The sequence below is a fragment of the Rhodamnia argentea genome, chromosome 4 (genome assembly GCF_020921035.1).
Source record: "Rhodamnia argentea isolate NSW1041297 chromosome 4, ASM2092103v1, whole genome shotgun sequence".
Lineage (NCBI taxonomy): Eukaryota > Viridiplantae > Streptophyta > Magnoliopsida > Myrtales > Myrtaceae > Rhodamnia > Rhodamnia argentea.
This window is the reverse complement of record NC_063153.1, coordinates 7495462-7515545: the sequence shown is the minus strand read 5'-3', so window position 1 is coordinate 7515545 and position 20084 is coordinate 7495462. Positions and strand designations below refer to the sequence as shown.

Sequence of the window (20084 nt, the reverse complement as noted above, 5' to 3'; positions counted from 1 at the left end):
AGAGGCAATAGTTAAAAAGATTAATAAATTCGTGTACCTAAACAAAAGCTGAAAAAAAATTACTAAATCTGAGTACCTAAACATTCTCCCATTTTGATACTTCCAACTACATTTTTCTACTCTCAAGTAAAAAACTGGAAGACCATGAAAATGGTCCGGATAATTTTACTTTCTAGCAACTTCATCTTAGCTCTTGCTTGAATATGGACACTAGAACTTCAAACCGTAAGCCCCAAACTTTTGCTCGGTTATCCAATCGAGCCGCTCGATCATCTCTTGCGAGAGATGATTCTTCCAATCGCCCACCTCCCCTCGCCGGAAAAACCCGCTATTCTCGACCGTCGCGCGTGATTGAGTCCCCAGACGATAGACCCCGGATTTGTTCACCTCCATTTGCTTCAAACTCTCTATGCTGCAAAGCTTTATGATCTCTTGCACTACCCCACCATCGATCTCTTCAGGAGTAAATGGACAGCCCAAGAAATTTGCCAGCCTCTTCACATGGGGCTCTGTCTCACTCTTTAAGTCCTCATACTTCAACATTAAGACCTTGTTTGGATACTCCAAGCTTGCTTTCCAATAGCCCAGCATATGGTCCCAATATGGTCCTGAAAGAGACACCCCTCTACTGAATAGACCAAATGCTTCCTCCATTGAAATAGGTGGCCTATCCCCATCTGGAACTCTTATTTTGCTAATGAAGCTCCACATCGACACGAACACATCCTTCGGGTCTCGGACGATGGACACGATCCGGCACCCTGAGGTCACAACAGATCTCGGCAGCGAGTCATAAGCAATGTGAGTGGAGAGAAGCCTAGGGGAGGGAAGAGAGTCGAGGGCCGATATGGGGTCCTTCTCATAGGCATAGAATTCAATGTAGGGCACGCATTCATGAGGGTTCTTGGTGAGCAAAGTGCTCCTTGGGAGGTCCTGGTTGTGCCTGTTGGCTATGGCAAACGTGAGAGCCTTGAGCCATGTCAGGCCGGTTTTGGGGAAGGTGGCCAAGAGGGTGTCGGTGGGCCGGGCCTCGAAATGTTGCTGGGCCCAGATGACTCCAGTTAGGAAGTGATTGTCATACCAGAAGCCTTGATACTTGTAGAAATGCTCAGTCAACCACCCTTTCTCTTTGGGTAGAGATGATGAGATGGGTACTTCTCCTCTCCCTGCTTCTTGACATTCCAGGGCAATTTGTTCCATAGGAGGCTCTCCTTGACTGGAGAGATCAGAAGCAACGGTGCTTGGCACCTGTCAATTTAAGTGGATGGAAATGACAGTGTCAAAGCTTAATTGGGAGTCAAAGAGTTAAGCATTGGAGAATAATTTGATTTGTATCTCTTGAAGTCAAAACACATCACAGCTAAAAGGGGCAAAACATCTATGATGTCTCCTGTAGATAACAAGGGCACTATAAAAAAAGGAGAGAGAGAGAGAGAGAGAGAGAGATTTGCACTTATCAAACTATGGAAAATGTTTTGCCTTCTTTAATGACTTGTCTAGCTGCCCTTCTGATAGTAAGGCAAAACTCATCTAAAATAATACTAATTAAGGTACTTAGAATAAGAATAATTAAACTAGTTATATTACCTAATTCAGTTACAGTTCACCACATTGTGATCAGCCTAGACCCTACAACCTCAATTAATTTAAAGTAAGCAAGGTCTCTAAATCCTAAACCCTAAAATCATAACCCTAAATCCTCGAATTTATCAGTAGTTTTGATATATAATATAATAACAACTTTCACGCATAACTAATAGACTTGTTAAATTTGTTGGGTCTCTAAATCCTAAAACCTAAAACCCTAAACTCTAAACCCTCGAATTTACCAGTAGTTTTGACATATAATTTAATAACATTTTCACGCATAACTAACAGACTTGTTAAATTTATTGGGTCTTTAAATCCTAAATCCCGAAACCCTAAACTCTAAACCCTCCAATTTACCAGTAGTTTTTATACATAATATAATAACATTAATAGGCTTGTTAAATTTACCCGTGTTAATTTATTTCAAATGCTTGTGCATAAAAACGATTGAGATATCACATGACATGGGATAAGGATACTAGAAATGACAATACCACATAGTTTAGTGTCAAATTTTACAAATGACCGCTCCGAAATTTTTCAAGCTCGTTTGTTGACTTCAAGGTTGACAGCTTAGCTTACAGGAAAATCCTACCTCGTGTTGTGTTAAAATATAAATAAGAATAAGTACGGCATATACCATCAATGTAAATATAATTACACAAGTGGCCCCATCCACCATTGATTTGAAAGAGTGATCGATGATGGATGAGATTTCTTACATAAAATTTTTGTTTACAATGGCGATATACACTCTCCTGTAAATATATGCTTAGATGGCTTTTTAATTCATAGACGTGGTATGTAGTTCAAGAAACGGTTCGCATAACATTACATTCCTCTCTGTCTCTTAAACCTATCGCCAGGGCCGCTGTCGCCGCTTCTGCTCCTCCTCCTCCTCCATCCCACCTCTTTGCCATGCCTCTCCTCTTCCTCCTGCGGACACCGACGGCCACAACTACTTCCTCATCTGACTTTCTCCATCTCTTCTCCTCATCCTCCGTCGCTCGCCATTTTTCTCAAATTTGTGGCATGTTTTCCACATATTCTGAAGTTTTTAGAACTAAGCCGTACATATTAAAATATATTCAACAACTCTTACGTCTCGGTCATCATTCAGTACGTTCCTTCATGGGAAGCCCTTTTCTCGATGAAGTTTTATTTGTCCAAATCATTCGTTGTCCGGCGCGTCATGCCTTCTCGCCGAAACTTCAAATAAAGATCATGGACGACCGACAAAACTACAACCAAGCGCGCAAAAAGAAGAAAGAGAGAAAACATGGGACGAACTCGCCGTGAACAAAAGGGGGGAATCGTCGCATACCGGTGAAACGTTCCCGTGGGTCGTCATTGCCGGCGACCGGTGGACACTTTCTGCATTGCGAGTATCAGGTGAAGGAAAAGATGAGAGAGAGAGAGAGAGAGAGAGGGAGGGAGGGGTCGATGATGAACGGTGAAATCGCTTTGAATGATCCTTAACAGATGCTTTTTCAGGTCATTTTGTACCCTTCATGACAGAAACATTAAGAGCTCTTTAAGACAAGTGCAGCTCCAGATTAGTGAGAGGAAACCGTCGTATGATCCGATCCTCCATTCGAGGAAACCGTTCGGAAAATGAGTACATGACCTTGCCGTTACTTTCTAAAATTTGTCTGTCCATTGTCCGCCGCTAATCTTAAAATTGAAAATTGGGGGGACTGAGTGGGATTTTGAATGTTTATTTTAGAGATAAATGCACCGAAAAGTCTGTTTAAGAAATAAGTGCTTTGAAAAGTCTTACAATTTGTTACGAATTATAAGACTTTCAAAATGTGCAATCAAGTTTCAAAACTTATCATGAATATTCAATCGAATCCTAAAACTTTCAAGAAGTACAATCAACGGAATGACTTGATTTCATCAATTTGACAAAATTTAAGATTTGATTGCACTATTTTAATGTTTAGGACTTAATTACACTTTCTTAATGTTTTAGGACCCAATTACACTTTATAACAAGTTTTAAGACTTAATTGCACTCATTAAAAATTTTAGGATTTAATTACATTTTCTTGATAAATTTTAGAATTCCAACGCACTTATCCTTATATTTTAAGAAAAACTTCCCTTTTCGGGAAATTTCCCCTTTTCAAGTCGAGATTTCGTTTCGTAGGATGCATGCTTTCTCTTGCGTGGAACCAAGCGATCGAATAATAAATAGACAGAGCAAAAAAATAAATCGGACACCGGATATACGTGGTTTGGTCGTAGAGACCTACGTCCACGGGAAGAGCAGCAACGAATTACACTATAGATCAAGCGATACACGAAGATTACAGATCAAACTCGAGTTACTCAAACACTCACAGTGTTTTCCAAGCCCCAATTGCATCCAAGATCGCACACAGTGTTTAGCCCCCAATTCCTAGCGAAATAATCTCTCAATCTCGCAAAAGAATTACACAAATCTAACCTCAAGATTTAATCGGCTTCGACACTTGAATTCTTGATGCAATTCTGCGAACAAAAACTTCACTCGTCGTATGAACGGCATGAAGACACACACAAGCACTCACATAAGTGGCGCTTCAGCAATACTCAATGACCAAGTTATCGCTTGCTATTATATATGCAACCTGGGCACACGTGGAAAACAAAACCACTTCTGCGGGGATTAATTTGTCTTCAATTTGCTCTTATCTTTTATTGACCAAGTCAACCAAGCAAGTCCAGCTAGGATTATCTCTTTTCCTTATCAATGCCATCATGAGGAAAGAAGTCCACGTCCAGCACGCAATATAATTCTTCCAATTGTAATCCAAGCTTCCTCCCTTTTGTTTATAAGCTGACGACTACTCGGAAATTAGATTTCCGTAATCTACCAAATCTGGACTTATCTAGAGTAATCAAACATAATCCAAATATTTACTTTGGCTTCTTGTGGAACAGAAAATATAATTCCTACATATATCATCCACAAATATTTAATTCGAAATATTCACAGTTTCGCTTCGAGCTCAAACTCGAGACATATTTCTAACAATTTCTTTGTTCGTAAATGGTTTTTCATTAATTGATCATTTCCAACAAATAAAATGCGAGTAAGGACGAAAAATTGATCCGCGGGAAAATTCTTTTCACTCAATCAGCCGCGCCCCAAAATTCACCCCAAAATTGTCTTTTTCACACGGCCAACGGTAGTCTCCATTGTTGTTCGACTGTAGGGGCAAAGAACAAAGTCAACACACAAACACACACACACACACACACACACACACACACACACACACACACACACACACACACACACACTCACTTTGTAACGTGAATTCGCTTGAATCTCGCCATCGCAAGCCTTCGAGCAGCTTTGGGGAAGAATAGGATTCCCGCCATGCAAATAACCATGTCCTCCATATCTAGCCCCTCGAGAAGCAGCTCGAGGCACCACCAATTCGTTGACAGCGCGTCGTTCTGGGCATTTCGAGGTCAAGATCTTTCTTAGTGAAGAAAACTGCCCGACCCGCCAAGGCGAGCCACCGCGGATTGCCTCTCCTCCACGGTTGCCTTCGAAGCTCCGACTTGATAGATATTTGGTCTTAGAAGATGGTTGATGGAAAGCCAAAAAAAAAAAATCCGAAACCGGTCAAACCGGTCTCCCCTTGTCCTTCTTATTAAATGAAGACTATTACCATTGCATTTCCTTAGTTACCCTTGTGGGACGTTATTTTTCCATTCCGCGCCGTACTCCCGAAGATAACCAAACATAAACTGCATGAGATACAAAGAATTCTACTTAAACTTAATGCATGTATATTGATTCGGTCGTAAATATATCAACTTTATAAGTTAAGTCATAAATCTTTACGGGAAATTTTAATATAATGTTTCAAGCCAATTTTGATCGAAAATTACTTACGTAGCGGCCGACAATGGCTTGATTGCCACATAGGCAATTTCCAATGAAAAATGACCAAAAAAGGCTATATTGGAATATCGTACAGAGGTGTACGATTAAATTGGTAAAATTATAAAATTTAAAATTGAATTTACATCCAAACAATAATTTGTATATTGAGTGGGTAATTTTACTAAGAATAATATTTTTTTTTGTGCGCTTCTAAGAATAACTGTTAGGTAATGTTTAATACAGAGAGTCCTAAATATAGATACTCCTGCACTAATAAGTGGTGTTCAAATGACATTTTGTTTGAAATAGTGAAAAGCAAACTTTTTTCTTTTCGACTATATGATAATATTTACATATTTTTTGAAATTTTTAGATGCTCAAAATTAAAAAAAAAAAAACAGAAAACAAAACAAAACACCTGATTTATATTACGAAAAATAAAATAAAAAGTAAAAATGTTATTCAGACAAAAACGAAACAACATGCGTGGCTGTCCCCATACGAGACGATAACTTCCTTATCTTTTATTTTCATTCCCTTCGAGTCTCCATAGTCTCTTCCTCGCTTTCGCCAGCAGAAATATCGGAAGCTTCAGTCCACCCACCAACTGTTCGACGAAATTCCAAAATGGAAGCAGCCAAGCCCTCGCTCATTCAACCCGACTTCTCTCCACTTCCACTCCAACACACCACGGACCACCCACGCCCACTCGTCTCCGTCACCAGAAGACTCGCACTGTCCGCCTCACTCTCTTCCCTCGTCCTCTCGTTCTCACCGACGCTTCTCCGACCCGGACCCGCGAAGGCCTTCGACTTCGGGTTCGTCAAGCCCGGCCAGACGGTCGAGGACGCGGTGGGCGCAGTCCGGGGCCACGCGTGGTCGCTCCTGGCGGTGAAGCCCCTGCTGGAGTCGGGGTCGTGGGAGGAGGCGCAGCGGGAGATGCGCGAGAGCTCGGCCCTCCTGAAGCAGGACTTCTACACGATCATCCAGAGCAGGCCCGGGGGCGAGAGGCCGAGGCTGAGGAAGCTGTACTCGGACCTCTTCAATGGCGTCTCGAGGCTGGACTACGCCGCGAGGGATCGGGACGGCCCTCGCGCGTGGCGGTGCTACGAGAAGATTAGCGCCGCGCTTGAGGAGATTTTAAGTCTAATATTATGAAGTTTCGCCGAGACGCCGGCATATTTCGTTGGCGGCGTTGCATCCACGTGTACATCCACCGAGGTTTTAAAAGCGATTTGGACAAATCCCATATTGTAATAATTTGAGTTTTTTTCTCTCTTTGCGTGATCATTTAACATTCCTTTCACAAGTAATTCAAAAGATTATTAATCTTTTCTCCATTGCTGAAATTGTTTTTTTGACCAATCTTTATTGCATAATCTATCCTAAGTTTAAAGTTGTTTGTGGTATGTCCCAATTGTCTAAACTTTTCTCGACATATTTTATTCTCTTTCCTTCTAAATTCTCGAACTCGTTTTGCGTATTCTTTATTTCTTTACTAAAACTAGAACTCGCTCGTGTATTTAATTTTCTTGCCAATAAATAAATTTCTATTTAATTTCAAGTTTATCGTGTGTTATCTGTCACCAGTCATTGGTTAATACATTTTTTTCTTCCCTAGCACAAATTTTGTTTACATAAATATTTGTGATGCGTTTGGTTCAACATTATGAAAATCTATTGAAAAAAATGTGGGGATTTTGGCAACATTCCCAAGGGCTTTGAGGTGAAAACTAGACTTAAGAAGGCCGAAAGCTCAAGACCCTAATTAATGAAAATTAGTTAGTTGACTTTTTTGCTCTCAAAACCTTATTATAAATCTAATTTTACCCACTTTAAAAAGTAAAACCCTAAATCTACTGTTCATCTTTTTTTAGTGAGGGCAGACAATGAGGGCCTATGCGGCCAAATATGCTCGGCGAGGTCAAGTCACCTTGGTCGACAGACCACCGCTGCTTGAGCCCTCTGCCGAAGGGTTTGATATTTTTAATAAAAAAATTATGGTCAAAGCCCCTTACAATTTTTTTTTTTGGGCCAAATACTATTTAGCTCAAAATTGTTTCACAATAGATTTTTTACCAAGTGCAATTTGCATTTATCCAAAACTCATTTTCAAAGCGGAACCAAACATAGCCTTTAGCAAATTATATGATTGAGGTCATAATCAGATACAACTAGACATGATATGAAATTAGTGTTTGTTAGGGCCACTATATGTAACTACTGGATAGGTTACATGTCTCTTAAGAACTATATAATGGAGGGCAAAAGAGTAAACAATCGAGGACTAGGTACAATGTAAGAAAATATAGCCTTGATGGAAATTCCGTAAATGTTTAAGATCGTGAAGAGGAAAATGTAAATGTTTAAGATCGTGAAGAGGAAAAAAACAAAGTAAAGGAGAAATTGTGTTTTCACAAATTCTGACTGCAGACTACAAAATAAAATGAAAAAAAGTTAATATCTCGAAAACCTCCAAATTAATATTCATGTGACAAATGTACCTCAAATTAATTTTTTAATCACCAAAACTCTCAAATTGATATACCTAATAACAAATTTACCCTTAGTTAATTTCTGTTGAATTTTACTGTCAAATTGATAAGATAGATGACACGTGACGGTTGATCAGTACACCAATTTGAGGTTTTTCACCCACCGTTCGATATATTAGTTTGAAAATTTTCATTGCATTAACTCAATTTAAGGGAAACTAACAAAAGGAAATTTATCATAAGCGTACCAATTTGAGGTTTTCGATTATCAAAAAAATTAATTTGGGATAAATTTATCATAAGCATACCAATTTGAGGTTTTTATGGTCATAATTTTGCGTAAAATTATCATATATGTACTAGTTTGAGATTTTTCGTGATGCTAATACTAGAAAAATCAGGTTGGTTCTTAGGTTTTTTGCATGTCACTTGACAGTTGGGGGTAAACGAGATTAGATGACACCGGTTTGGATTTTTCTACGTAAATATTCCCTTTTCAGGAAAAGGAGTCGCAATAATTAATCGCAATCCAAATCCCTCTTCCAGCCGAGGAAATAGCAAGTAATAAATGAAGAAAGGACCAGCATTGATCACGTGCACTGCGGGAGTCAGCGACAAACGGCGCCTCCCCGCCCACGCCGTTAACGAAACAGTCAAAAGTAAACCGGGATCCAACGGCTGTTCCCGCACCACGAGAAACGGCAAGGGGCTCGGGGCCCGTTTTCCGTTATTTCCCTCCTCTCAACCGCAGAAACATAAACCCCACCTGGGTCAATTCCCAGTCCAAGGACACACGTGCCCTCCCTTTCCCTCCTTCATTCGCAACGAAGAAGAACGAATCCATCTCTCTCTCTCTCTCTCTCTCTCTCTCTCCTTTCACATCAACCGCGAATTCGAACAGAATCGACGCCGATGCGCTTCTGCTGCTCAGCTTCGGACCACTGGAAGTCCCCAGAATCTGCACGAGTTTTTGGTCTCTCCCTCTCTCCGTGAGGTGTGTTCAGTGCAGTTGTTGCTGGTTCGCTGGTGGTGGGTCGGTAGGAGTCGGTTATGGCGGACGAGGGGGGAGCGAGCTTGGGAGCTCTCGAGGGGGAGGGCGGCCGTCCCGGCGAGCGCCCGAGCTCGCCGGAGGGAGGAGGGGGCGGAGTGGGTGGCGGGGAAGGCCCGCCGTCGGAAACCCTAGCCGCGACGCCCTCCGCTCCGTCGCCGCGGGGTGATCTTGATCGGTGCGAAGGTGAGTTCTGAAGCTGTCTTGAATGGGATAAAAAAAGGAAGAAATGTGTTAAGCAAATGTTTTGTCCTTTTCTCTCTCTTTTTTTCCTCTTTTTTGTTATTCTTGGTGATTGAGGTGGTGGTGTGTGAATTGGCAGATTCGAAGGCGAGTTTCGCTGCGGTGGAAGAATCCAAGGTGATTACGGTTCCTTACACTCTTTAATATCAGTTGCCGTTCCATTTGACTACTGTTTATGTTGGAGTAAGCTTAATTTTAGTCGTTGTAGATTTGTTTGCATAAAGCAAGCTTTTCACTCTCACTCTATTCCACTTATTTCACTTCTCCATATGGATGATGATGAAATTCGCACTAATACTTGACTGGTACTGTTGTGAAGACTAAGAGAACATAAAACTCCTCTTGCTTTTCATTGTTTCGATTCTCGGTTGTGTTAACTTACTCCTCCTAGTTGCTAATACACGAAGCTATCTTAGCTGGTTCACTGTCTCAGTCTTGTCGGTAGGCTTTGGGCTACCAATTGATAGTCAATACTTGCAATTTGGGGCTCGGTTGACTCACGGGCTTATCTCAAGTAATCAACCTTAGGAACAGTTGTCAAACCGCACACAGAACCCCTGTTATCTTAAAAAATGAAAGCCATCATTTTCTGAATCAAGAATTGTTCATGGAATTGGATCCGATCAGAAAGTTTAGCATGTTTACAATCCTCTGTTTGTTGTGCATGGACTATTTTCAGGATGCACTTTGCCATACCATTTTGAGTGTAGGATGAACATGAGGATTGAGGAGGAAATCAAAACAACATGTAAGGTTTGATTAAAGGATAGAATCAATTAAAGGTGTTAGCTCAACAGTGGAATGCCAGTACCACCACCTGGTAATATGTGTCAGGAGACGTGTTAATCACACATTTTCTAAAGAAATGTATTCTTGAGCTCCTTGTAGATGAGGTGCTTTCCTGTTGCACCCTTTATATTCGGTCTACTGGATGGGGTTCTTCCTTCAATGATAATTTTTAGAGATGTTGGATGGATTTCATACAGGTAACTTTTCTTATGTGGGTAGTGCATCAGGGTTGTCCCATTAATGAAATTTGCATGCTAAAAGAAGAATAACGCATAGCGTTATTATAGAAGAGAGATGCAATTAATTGCGAAAGAAACAATACTTTCTATGTCCTTGGGACAATTGATTTCTCCGAGATTCACTTGCCATATTTCGGCAGAATGTTGATCTTGAATATAGTCGAAACTCTTTTCAACCATTTTAGGATGATCTTGTTTATAAGATGGCTTCCGAAAATTTGAAAAGAATATGCAGTTTACCTTTTCTCCCTTTTCATGAAAATGTATGTTCGAATTGTAACTTGGAACAATTTGATTTTCTGGCCCAGACTTAAAAACTTGCATGATGAAACATTTTGCAGGCTGCTACACGTTTAGTCCCTGATGGCCTGAACCACGTCATTAGTTACCATTTAGCCCCTCAATTTCAAATTTATGATCATGCTTTCAAACTTTTTCATCCTAACCTTTTAGGCAATTACTTAGAGGGTGTTTACTTTGTCATTTGACTTTTCTTAGTTGGCTTATGATTTAAAATCAATATTATTTAGTGCATAACAATTCAAATATTCAAAAATATGTGAAAATTAACATTTCAAATCACCATAATTTTGGTATAACTTTCTATAAGTCGAATATGTGCATGCGTGCGTGCGTGCGTGATTTTGGTGGAAATCCAAGATTGGCTTTTTGTTGCTTTATTAATCTGTCTTAAACACCTACCAAACAGACAATTTGTGTGTGCAAGCGACGTTTTGCTTCTTCTTTTTAAAGTTGCGTAACTGTCTCTGAGCTTTGGAGATTTGAATTTTGTTTGATTCTAGATAGTTAAAATCTTAGAAACATGGAAACGTAACATCTAACGTCAATCAAAGCCATGTGCAACTTGTGTATAGTTCCTTAGTTTTATCAGTAATTTTAAAAGGAAGAACAAAGTGCCACGAAGAGGCACTTATATTTGTCATCTGCATTTTCCCAGATGTATCCTGGTGAGATTCTATCTACTATGTAGTTTGGTGTGGTATATGATAATGTTGAAAATTGTGCTATGCTTGAAAGTTTGGGGGTGAGAATATCAAAATTTGCAGTAAATAGACTGGCTTGAAATTCTTGGCAAAGTTTTGGGCCAAGATTTGTAAAAGACATCATCTATAACCATCTCAATCGTGAAATCGTGAGCTTAGTTATAAGTACATTTCAATGAGTCATAAACTAGATCGTTTCAGGAAATATGTATTTCACTTACTGTCACCGGGTCATCATGTCCTTGTTAGTAGATTTTGTTGACAAGTTTTTGTTTATTCATCTATGCTTGCAAGCCTTTGACGTGATGACAATTTTGGCCTTCAGGAGCAAGTTCAACAGTCCCACCAGGAAGTTCTAGGAGTTGGAAAAGTGGAGGCAGCTCAGACCAAGACACAGAACCAGCCGCATTTATCATCGTGTCCAATGGCGTCATCAGAATTATCACCAACTTCTGTTACTCAATCTATTTCGTCAATTCCAAGTCCAACTCCAGTAGAACAGGGTTCTGGGATGAAGATAACTGGTTCCTGCATGCCAGATCCGAACAGCAGAAGTTCTTACACAAGGAATGTCCCTAGAGCTTTAAGGACTTATAACATTGATGGTTACAACTGGAGAAAATATGGTCAAAAGCAAGTCAAAAGTCCCCAAGGTTCAAGAAGTTATTTCAGGTGCACAAACACAGAATGTTCTGCAAAAAAGATCGAGTGTTGTGATGAGCTAGGCCATATGTTAGAGACTGTTTACAGAAGTCAGCATAACCATGATCCACCAAGGAAGGTCAATGGCATGTTGGAGGGTAAATTTGAAAAATCTGTTGGGCCTGCTATCAATCATCTTTCAAATAACCATTCAACCACAGTGCTTGATGATTCAGGTCCATCCTCTTCTTCCAAGGAGCTAATCCAAGAAATTCCTGATAGAACCAAAAGTGAGCATCAAAATTCAGGTGGCTTTGGTGGAAACGGGGAAACTATCATAAAGAACGAACATGTCAATGAAATAGAGCCCAGACAAAGGCAAGTTGAAGGAAGCTGTAATTCCTGCTGTGTTCTCCTTATTCTAATCTATCAATCGCCAACAAAGTGTTGTTATTTAGGTGGTGCCTTAATCATTTTTCTCCTCTTCTCTAACATGCAGTGGTAAGAAGAACAAGTTGTCTCACTCTGATCCTCAACCAAAACCTGGAAAGAAATCTAAGATTGTTGTCCATGCAGCGGGTGATGGGGGGATCTCTGCTGATGGTTACAGGTGGCGAAAGTACGGGCAGAAGATGGTAAAGGGAAATCCTCACCCCAGGTGCATGCTTATATGATTACTCTGGCTTTTTTCTATGTTATATAAAGAAGGAGACTACTAATTCATCAGAACATATTGATGTGGCAAGGTTCTTATGGTAAGCTTTGCTTTGCGGAGGGAAAATGAAGGGACTGGACCTTTTACTGTTTTGAACAATCTTTTTCTCTGATTGTTTATCTTATTTCCTTTTCAAAGAAAAAGATTTTCTCACTTCTGTCCCTACTCTCTGGATTTCCCTAAGAGCTCCTTGGGCATTGAATGGTACTTGATTTTGTTTTACTCTCGTGTTCACGTCACTTGGTACTCATGTACATATAAGAATGATTGCTTACTTGCTTTTAAGTAAATGATTGCACGTTCAATCACATCTGGAAATTAGATATAGGAGACCAGAGAGTTAAATGAAATTTATACTATTGTAGTATGACTACGGTGAGAGGAGGAAAAGGTGTATTTGGCTGTATATATATGAATGAGCACAGATGAACATAACAGGTCTCTGCAATCACAAGATATTTCCGCTAATAAAATGTAATGGCATTTATAATCTCTACAAATTTCAGGAATTACTACAGATGCACTTCAGCGGGTTGCCCAGTTCGTAAACAAATTGAGACGGCCGTAGATAATGCAAATGCCTTCATAATCACTTGTAAGGGGAGCCATGACCATGACATGCCAGTTCCCAAAAAGAGGCATGGCCCCCCAAGCACTCCTCTTATTGCTGCTGCTGCTGCTCTTCCAGCTTCCATGAGCAGTTCACAGCTTAAAAAAGTTGATGCAGCCCAAAATGGAAAGGCGTCGACCCCATTGTCAGTAGATACAGGGGGTGAATTGACTGGAGAGGCCATGGAACTTGGAGGTGATAAGGCAATTGAATCAGCAAGGACACTTCTAAGCATCGGATTCGAAATCAAGCCCTGTTGAAAAGTGAAGAGAGTTCTGGACTGGTGTAGAACTAATTGCCAGGTTTGAAATTCTATTTTTTTCTCCCAGTATGTATTTATTTCGATTTATGTCTCTCTGTTGTAGTCTCTCAGTGGGCACCTGTATATTTCCCCTTCAAATGCCCTGTAGAATCTGTTTAAATAGTGGAGAAGAGGATAGTGTGCACATAAAGTCATGACATTTAGCGAATGAAGAAATAGCGCATGCATGATTGCATTTATCATCCGGATGGATATGTTTTGCTAAGCTCGACACGAGAACTCGGTGTGGTTCAAGATTTGATCTGCAGTCGTAATGGTTTTGGAGATGCGCAGGCCAAATGCTACATGTTCAAGACAAGTTAGGATGTATTATACGGCCGGGTTCTTGGATTATTTCTACATCAAATTTGGAACGCATTTTCTCCTCCTCTTTAGCAATTTCCCAAATGTCCAAAGACCAACAAATACTTCTCACTTCCTTACCTAAAAAAAAAAAACAAATACTTCTCACTTACTGTATCAAGGAAATAATTTGTTGTGTAGAAAGAATTATTGAATTACCGATAAACAATAGAAGAGTAAAAAAAGATTATATAAGTTGCATATACAGCGATATCATGTCTCTATTTATTGATCAAATGTCAAAAAGCTATAGGAGTCGGCAATTAGTTATGAGAAACTTATGCCGCATGTCCTCAACATTCGAATCCCTAAAGATACTGAAAAATAATGAAAGGATATAATTTGCGCAGCGACCTGCTCTTATGATATTAGCTATAATAATGATAATGATAGTAAAATGAATTACTAAATAATGTTTAATGATATATAGTATTGTAATGAGTGTGTAGGAATATATAGAAAGATCAACCTGCCTTCGCTTCAAGTGCCTCTTCATGGTGGTCAACACGCCATTGCCGTGTCCCTCATCGGCAAATTGAGGCTCAGGGCCACACCCTCGTCTCCGGCCAAAGACATCTATCATGAGTCCATCGGCCGAATCAGTTGGTGGAGCCAACGACGTCATCCCGAGGGACGAAGATACTAAGGAGAGCGATATGAAGAAGGGCTTGATTGATGAAGATCATGGAGTTGAAGAAATGAGAGAGCGAGAGAACGGGACAAGGAGAGTGTTGGAGGATGAATTGCCTGCTGGGGAATTGAGTAGACGAGTTGAAGAGTAGGTTTAGGACGTTCATCGACGAGTTTCGAAAATGTCGCGAAGCGACAAACAAGTCATGACTCGTCAAAAAGACGAGATTAAGGAGAAAACATTTGCCAAGCAAAGTCTCGCGAAATCTTGTTATCGGCTTAACCGCTGCAAGGTCTCTCGCTTTCCCCCACCTAGCAATCCTCGCCATTTCGATTGATGAGCTCAAACAGCAGGTTGGTGGCAATCAATGGGTGAAACAGGGAAGGCTCTGACTTTGAAGCCCAGGCTCAAGCAATACAGAGAAAGAGGCGAGAAAGACAGTGGAGCAGAGGAGATAGTTAGGATAACAAACTTGAAACGCGGAGCCCGAAGAGCTGGCAAGCGTGTGGTTAGTGGCCAATAGCGCCCTAGTTGATTGCACTCCTTTCTGCAGCTAGCACTCGAGAAACCATGGGGCACTCCATACAGAGCAAGCAAGTCTTAAGGATGAGATGCCTGCACAAGGACCTCAATTCTCATTAGGAAGTCGAACTAAAGACCTATGGAAGTTGGGGCTACCCCGTCCCTTTGGGCAAGGCAACAGTGTCCTGAAGGAGGAGTTTAGAGGCCTTATAGTAGCACGGACTTCTTTTCTTTCTAGGTCATGCGAAAGGGGCCAGTCCAAGATCATACAGTTCCTCTACAAGAACAACAAACGCTCTCAATGGCTAGGCGCCACTCTCTTTCTGAGTTATTCCAACTTCTTCATGGTTTCGTGAGGGTTTAGTTAGTCTTTTCCCACTTGATGGCAGGGCACTCCTAGAGGAAGGCCTTAGTGCTTAACTACACCGGTACCCTAGCTTGGGTAACTAATTATTATAACTACAATGCTAATTGTAAAGAGACATGTTTCCCATGTTTTTTGAAGATTAATTCTTGGTGGGTGAACTCTGAAATGGGCTATTACCTTGCTTCTTGCGTATTTGCTGTCCACAAGACCAAATTATGTCGTGCATTGAATTTTACTTTGGATATTCCTTGTGTAGCAATGAAGATTTTGCAATTGTTCCCTACAAAAATTTGTAGAGGGTCATCGGTTCTCGATTGCGTACTACTTCCGATCCAAAAATCGAAATCGGAAATCCCATCAACAAGTTCCTGAATTTACTCAAGAAAAACGGAGAGCCATCCAATTATAAATTTCTTCGATCCACATAATAATATTGTGCTTTTCAAGCATGAGATTGAGTCCTTCCATCCTTCTATCGACAGAAGAAAGCACTCAAACCATAGTTCCAAATTGCAAATTTTAAGATTCAAATGAATAAAATGAGAGTTTTATGACTCAAAAGCGTGAAGTTAACAGGTTTAAGGACTTAGCCCGCAATTATTCCTTCAAACCTTGCACAAAACCTATCCAATTACATACAACCACCAAAGTTTCTAACTCAAATCACCCCTTCCGTCCCCACAAGAACATGCCAATGAACATCACCAGCCAAAATCAAATGCTTCAGCTTCTGAAACTAATCCCAAAAAGGAAAATATCACGGAAAAAAAAATTGATACCATTTCACAGCACATTCATTCCACATAATATAGTTTTCTCCAACATGTTGGCAGCAGTCACTAAAGATGAATCGAGCAGTTGCAATCCAGCAGTAGACCCAAAGCCAAAGTAAAAAACTTGTGAATTCTAAATGTAACTGGTCGAACATCTGCTGCTCAATCCTAGAGAAAACTGTGTATCACATTTACCAGCAAACATGTGAAGAAGTCAAACTCATAAAAAGTACATGAACTGCATAATTTGTTTTTCATTGACCAAACATGAACTTCATAATTAAATGAGATGTTTTGTCAACAAAAAGAGGAGACCAGTATTGGAGACATCCTTTGAAGCGCACCTCGCGCCCTGTTAAAAAACCTCTCTGGGGGTACTTGCAGACACAGCATGTCATAAGATCCGAAAATGGCACCTGCAAGCATTCCAATTACGTGTTATTCCTTTTGAGACCCAGTAACATGGTCGTGATACAATTTTGCAATCAAGGCATTTCTACGATGTGCCTAGCCAACATATATATAAGATTCTTGTTTATTTGTGCTTCCATAGATAGAGCAAAGTGCAAGCAGTTGCCATAAATCATTGGATATGCATCCCTTCCTATCATAGAATTGAGATTTGGGAGATCTGTGAACACTTTCCCAAGGCTTCATCCTTCTCCAAAAAGTTACAGCAACTTAGTCGGTAAAATTGTTAGGTAAGAATTCAAAAGCAAAATGTATGAGAAAATGTAGGCAAACAAATGTTGATTTCAGTAAGCAGTGAGTGTTCTTGCAATATCGGTGACTGAACACCTACAGTGCTCATAACAACACTTAATGACACAGGAAAGCATCAGGGTTACAATACCAATAGCTAAGGCAGAATCCATATACACTTGAAAAATGTGCATCTTTCAGTCACTATTGGAAGTAATATTTCCCAGGGAAAATTGGATATGGCATTGCACTCCAAGATGAAATGAAAGGACAACACTAAGAAAACTTCATATAACTATCTTTCAGTCACTATAGAAAGTAATATTTCCCAGGGAAAATTGGATACGGCATTGCACTCTACGATGAAATGAAAGGACACCACTAAGAAAACTTCATATAACTATGTTTTTCCTGGAACTATAAGAAGCCACCTAGAAGCCATCTAAAGGAGCTATCATTTCTCTCCTTTTATTTTAACATTTACTAGGCAAGGATTTTGTTGTGGCATTTGCTGATTTGGGGTTGTGAGCTCTGAGTTGCTTTGCTGTTATTCCTCCATTTTTTCTATCCTAGAGCAAAGAGGAGATGCAAAAGCCATGCTACAAGAACAAAAAATGATAATTATGTCTTTAATAAGATCTTTCATAGAACAAAGGACAAACTAATACCCGACTATCACAAATGCACTGGGTCACAGTACAAGATTGGACTGGGTATCTCATATAATGTGAAGCTCTTTAATCAAACTTATAGCTCAAAGCTGCTTTGTGATGGTCGCTTCACTTCAAAGCATAAAAGTCTGAAGCACATTCACAGCTTATTTATATCACATGTCCATCAATTTGTTCATAATGCTATTTTCTTCTTCAAGGGGCAGGAAACAATTCTAAAGGTCATTCAGCAGAATCACTGAGTAGGACCCTCTTAGCGTACCTAGAAAAGACAAACATAAAGCATTGCCACAGACTGGACTAAACAACGACAAATGAATTGGAAGAAAGAAAATCACATACCCCAGTAAACCTCTGCCTTGCCATGCTCGGGGAGTCACTGTTAAGTTGATGGGTTCACCTTGCCTCATAGCCACCAAAGTTAAAGCATGGCCCTGATTTGCCTGAGCTTCAGAAGAGAGTCTTTGGAGCAAATTATCCCCAGATTCAACATTTCCAAATTTCACAATCTGATCACCCAGCTGCAAACCATCCTCTGCTGCTGGTGAACCATCAGTTATTTCATCAACTACTGCAAAGGGTCTGCTGAGTATCACAACATCCATGTCAGTGGGAGTATCTCTTTGTGCAATATTATGCGAAGATTCTGATGCTGCTGCGTCAACATGTGATGTGTTTGTAAGATCCAATCCCACAGCACCACCTTCAAATAAAAAAGAGGACAGAGGAAAAAAAAAGCCAGGGTGAATGCAAGCCGCATACCACTGCATGGTACTTGATTTGGTTTATTTCAAATGGTAAAAGCATCAAACAACTATATGAATAATTGTTGACCCACTATTGTAGAATGCCTACAGAGTGGGAGTCATCTCAATCAAATCTCTTGATAGTTCAAGATGTAAAAGAATAACAAGGTGATCAAAATGCGTTGCTTTCACAATAACCTGATCAAATGCAGGGCTAAATGCTTTAGCAATCAGGAAGATAACTGTACTTATCTAATTGATGTGGATCAACAGATGTTGAGCGCATGACTGAATGGGCAGGGATAGTTACTCATCCTAGAGGCCAACATATATCCGTTTAAAGGAATATACATAACCCTTTCATTAGAAAGAAGTACTTCACTGTTCTTTCTATGAACAAGCTCTTGATTTCTTCAATAGTTCTCTCAGTCCAATTTAAGAGTTTACAACCAGGTAAAAGCAGATGCGTAACTAGTCAGACTAGCCACAAACCCAATGCATATGCAGAAAAATGCACAAGACATGAAAGAAAATGGAAACCGTAAAACTGGACTTCTCAGCATCATGAGCTTCCAAACCACACAGCATAAGCAACCGAAATCATATTCTCACCAGAAAGCAATTTGTAAACTGTCACAGGAAGTAATAATCCTATTAACCAAACGAGGTCATTCCAGCAAAACATAAGGTCAGACCCTGCTAGAAGATGAACAAAGTAACATGAGTGTTTGAGCACCCTACCGGAACCCTTAGCCGGTGCCGATCTGGGAGCAAGTCTAGCTGAATGGAGGACTTGTATATTCTCATCAAGTTTATCAGTAATCTCTTTATGGTCATTCCGAAGCTCTGCAATCAAAAGAACATCTCATCATAGTATGCCAACCCACCCAACACACAAACGGAACTCAAGAGACGGTACAACCCCAAGACACATGCTAAAACAGACTGCCTCTGCCGCAAAACTAAAATATCCATAGGCCCTAACGTAATCGACCAAACTGGAGTCTACTCTCAAAAAGCAAGGCTCACTAGCTCATCAAGAAACCAACTAAAAACTTCAGCACTACTAGCCGAGTTCCCATCAACCTCAACCTTCGATTCACAAATTTCTGTAGCGACCACGCAGTAATCTAATTACTCTCGCAACCAAGCTGCAAAAAGAGTGAATCCAAAGCGAGCCCAACACAGTACCGGAAAGACGGCGACGCTCAGCTCGCACGACTGGAATGTCAATATCCGTGCGAGGAAACCCCTGCACACCAAGCAGAACCCGAAAATTCAGACAGACAAATTCGAACGATCTGAGAATCGCTCGAACCCATCTTCTTTCAAGTCTTAAATTTTTAATTTTTTTTTTCTCATGGGTACCTCAGAATCGACGAGGTTGCCGGAGAGACCGGGACCGCCGGGCCGGGTGAGGCGCTCGATGATGACGTTCATCTCGGCCTCGATGGCGGTCCGCTTCTCCATCAGCTTCATCGTCTCTGCTTTCAGATCCGTCCCCACCATTGTCGATTCTGCTGTCTTACGTTCCTGAATTGCAGAAGCTGCAGATTACTACACGAGGAAGATTTCTTCTTCCCTTTTGGGGAGGAGGCACTGAGAGCGAGGCCCAAGAGAAGTTTTGGCACCGCCTTAGACGAGAAGTCGCTCGAACGCGTTCATCATTTCCATCGTAAGCGAAAAAGTAAAACTTGAAGAACACGCAGAGGACATTTATCCTCAACTTTCAAGAGATACACGAAAA

The 20084-nt window shown here is 40.5% G+C and overlaps 4 protein-coding genes across 5 annotated transcripts; 2 read left to right on the top strand and 2 right to left on the bottom strand.

Moving 5' to 3' along the window:
- Positions 1-209: 209 nt before the first annotated feature.
- On the bottom strand, positions 210-1237 carry LOC115731770 (flavonol 3-sulfotransferase-like). The gene has a single exon (XM_030662447.2). The coding sequence runs from the start codon at positions 1198-1200 to the stop codon at positions 211-213; it is 990 nt and encodes a 329-aa protein (XP_030518307.2). The 5' UTR covers positions 1201-1237; the 3' UTR covers position 210.
- Positions 1238-5978: 4741 nt separating this feature from the next.
- On the top strand, positions 5979-6705 carry LOC115736167 (psbQ-like protein 3, chloroplastic). Its single transcript, XM_030667705.2, has one exon. The coding sequence runs from the start codon at positions 6104-6106 to the stop codon at positions 6632-6634; it is 531 nt and encodes a 176-aa protein (XP_030523565.1). The 5' UTR covers positions 5979-6103; the 3' UTR covers positions 6635-6705.
- A 2069-nt stretch (positions 6706-8774) lies between these two features.
- On the top strand, positions 8775-13765 carry LOC115736157 (probable WRKY transcription factor 32). The gene is made up of 5 exons (XM_030667691.2): positions 8775-9205; positions 9342-9379; positions 11620-12314; positions 12436-12594; positions 13158-13765. Exons 1-5 carry the CDS (start codon positions 9022-9024, stop codon positions 13519-13521), a joined length of 1440 nt encoding a protein of 479 aa, XP_030523551.1. The 5' UTR covers positions 8775-9021; the 3' UTR covers positions 13522-13765.
- Positions 13766-16380: 2615 nt separating this feature from the next.
- On the bottom strand, positions 16381-20080 carry LOC115736164 (26S proteasome non-ATPase regulatory subunit 9). Of its 2 annotated transcripts, none has more exons than XM_030667700.2 (5): positions 19706-20076; positions 19529-19589; positions 19079-19183; positions 17934-18294; positions 16381-16634 (listed from the first exon to the last, which is right to left on the bottom strand). In XM_030667700.2, exons 1-5 carry the CDS (start codon positions 19844-19846, stop codon positions 16613-16615), a joined length of 690 nt encoding a protein of 229 aa, XP_030523560.1. In that variant the 5' UTR covers positions 19847-20076; the 3' UTR covers positions 16381-16612. The 2 variants fall into 2 exon arrangements, with proteins under 2 accessions (XP_030523560.1, XP_048133918.1); XM_048277961.1 differs by lacking the exon at positions 16381-16634 and adding an exon at positions 16675-16876 and having other exon boundaries at positions 19706-20080.
- Between the last annotated feature and the right edge of the window lie 4 nt (positions 20081-20084).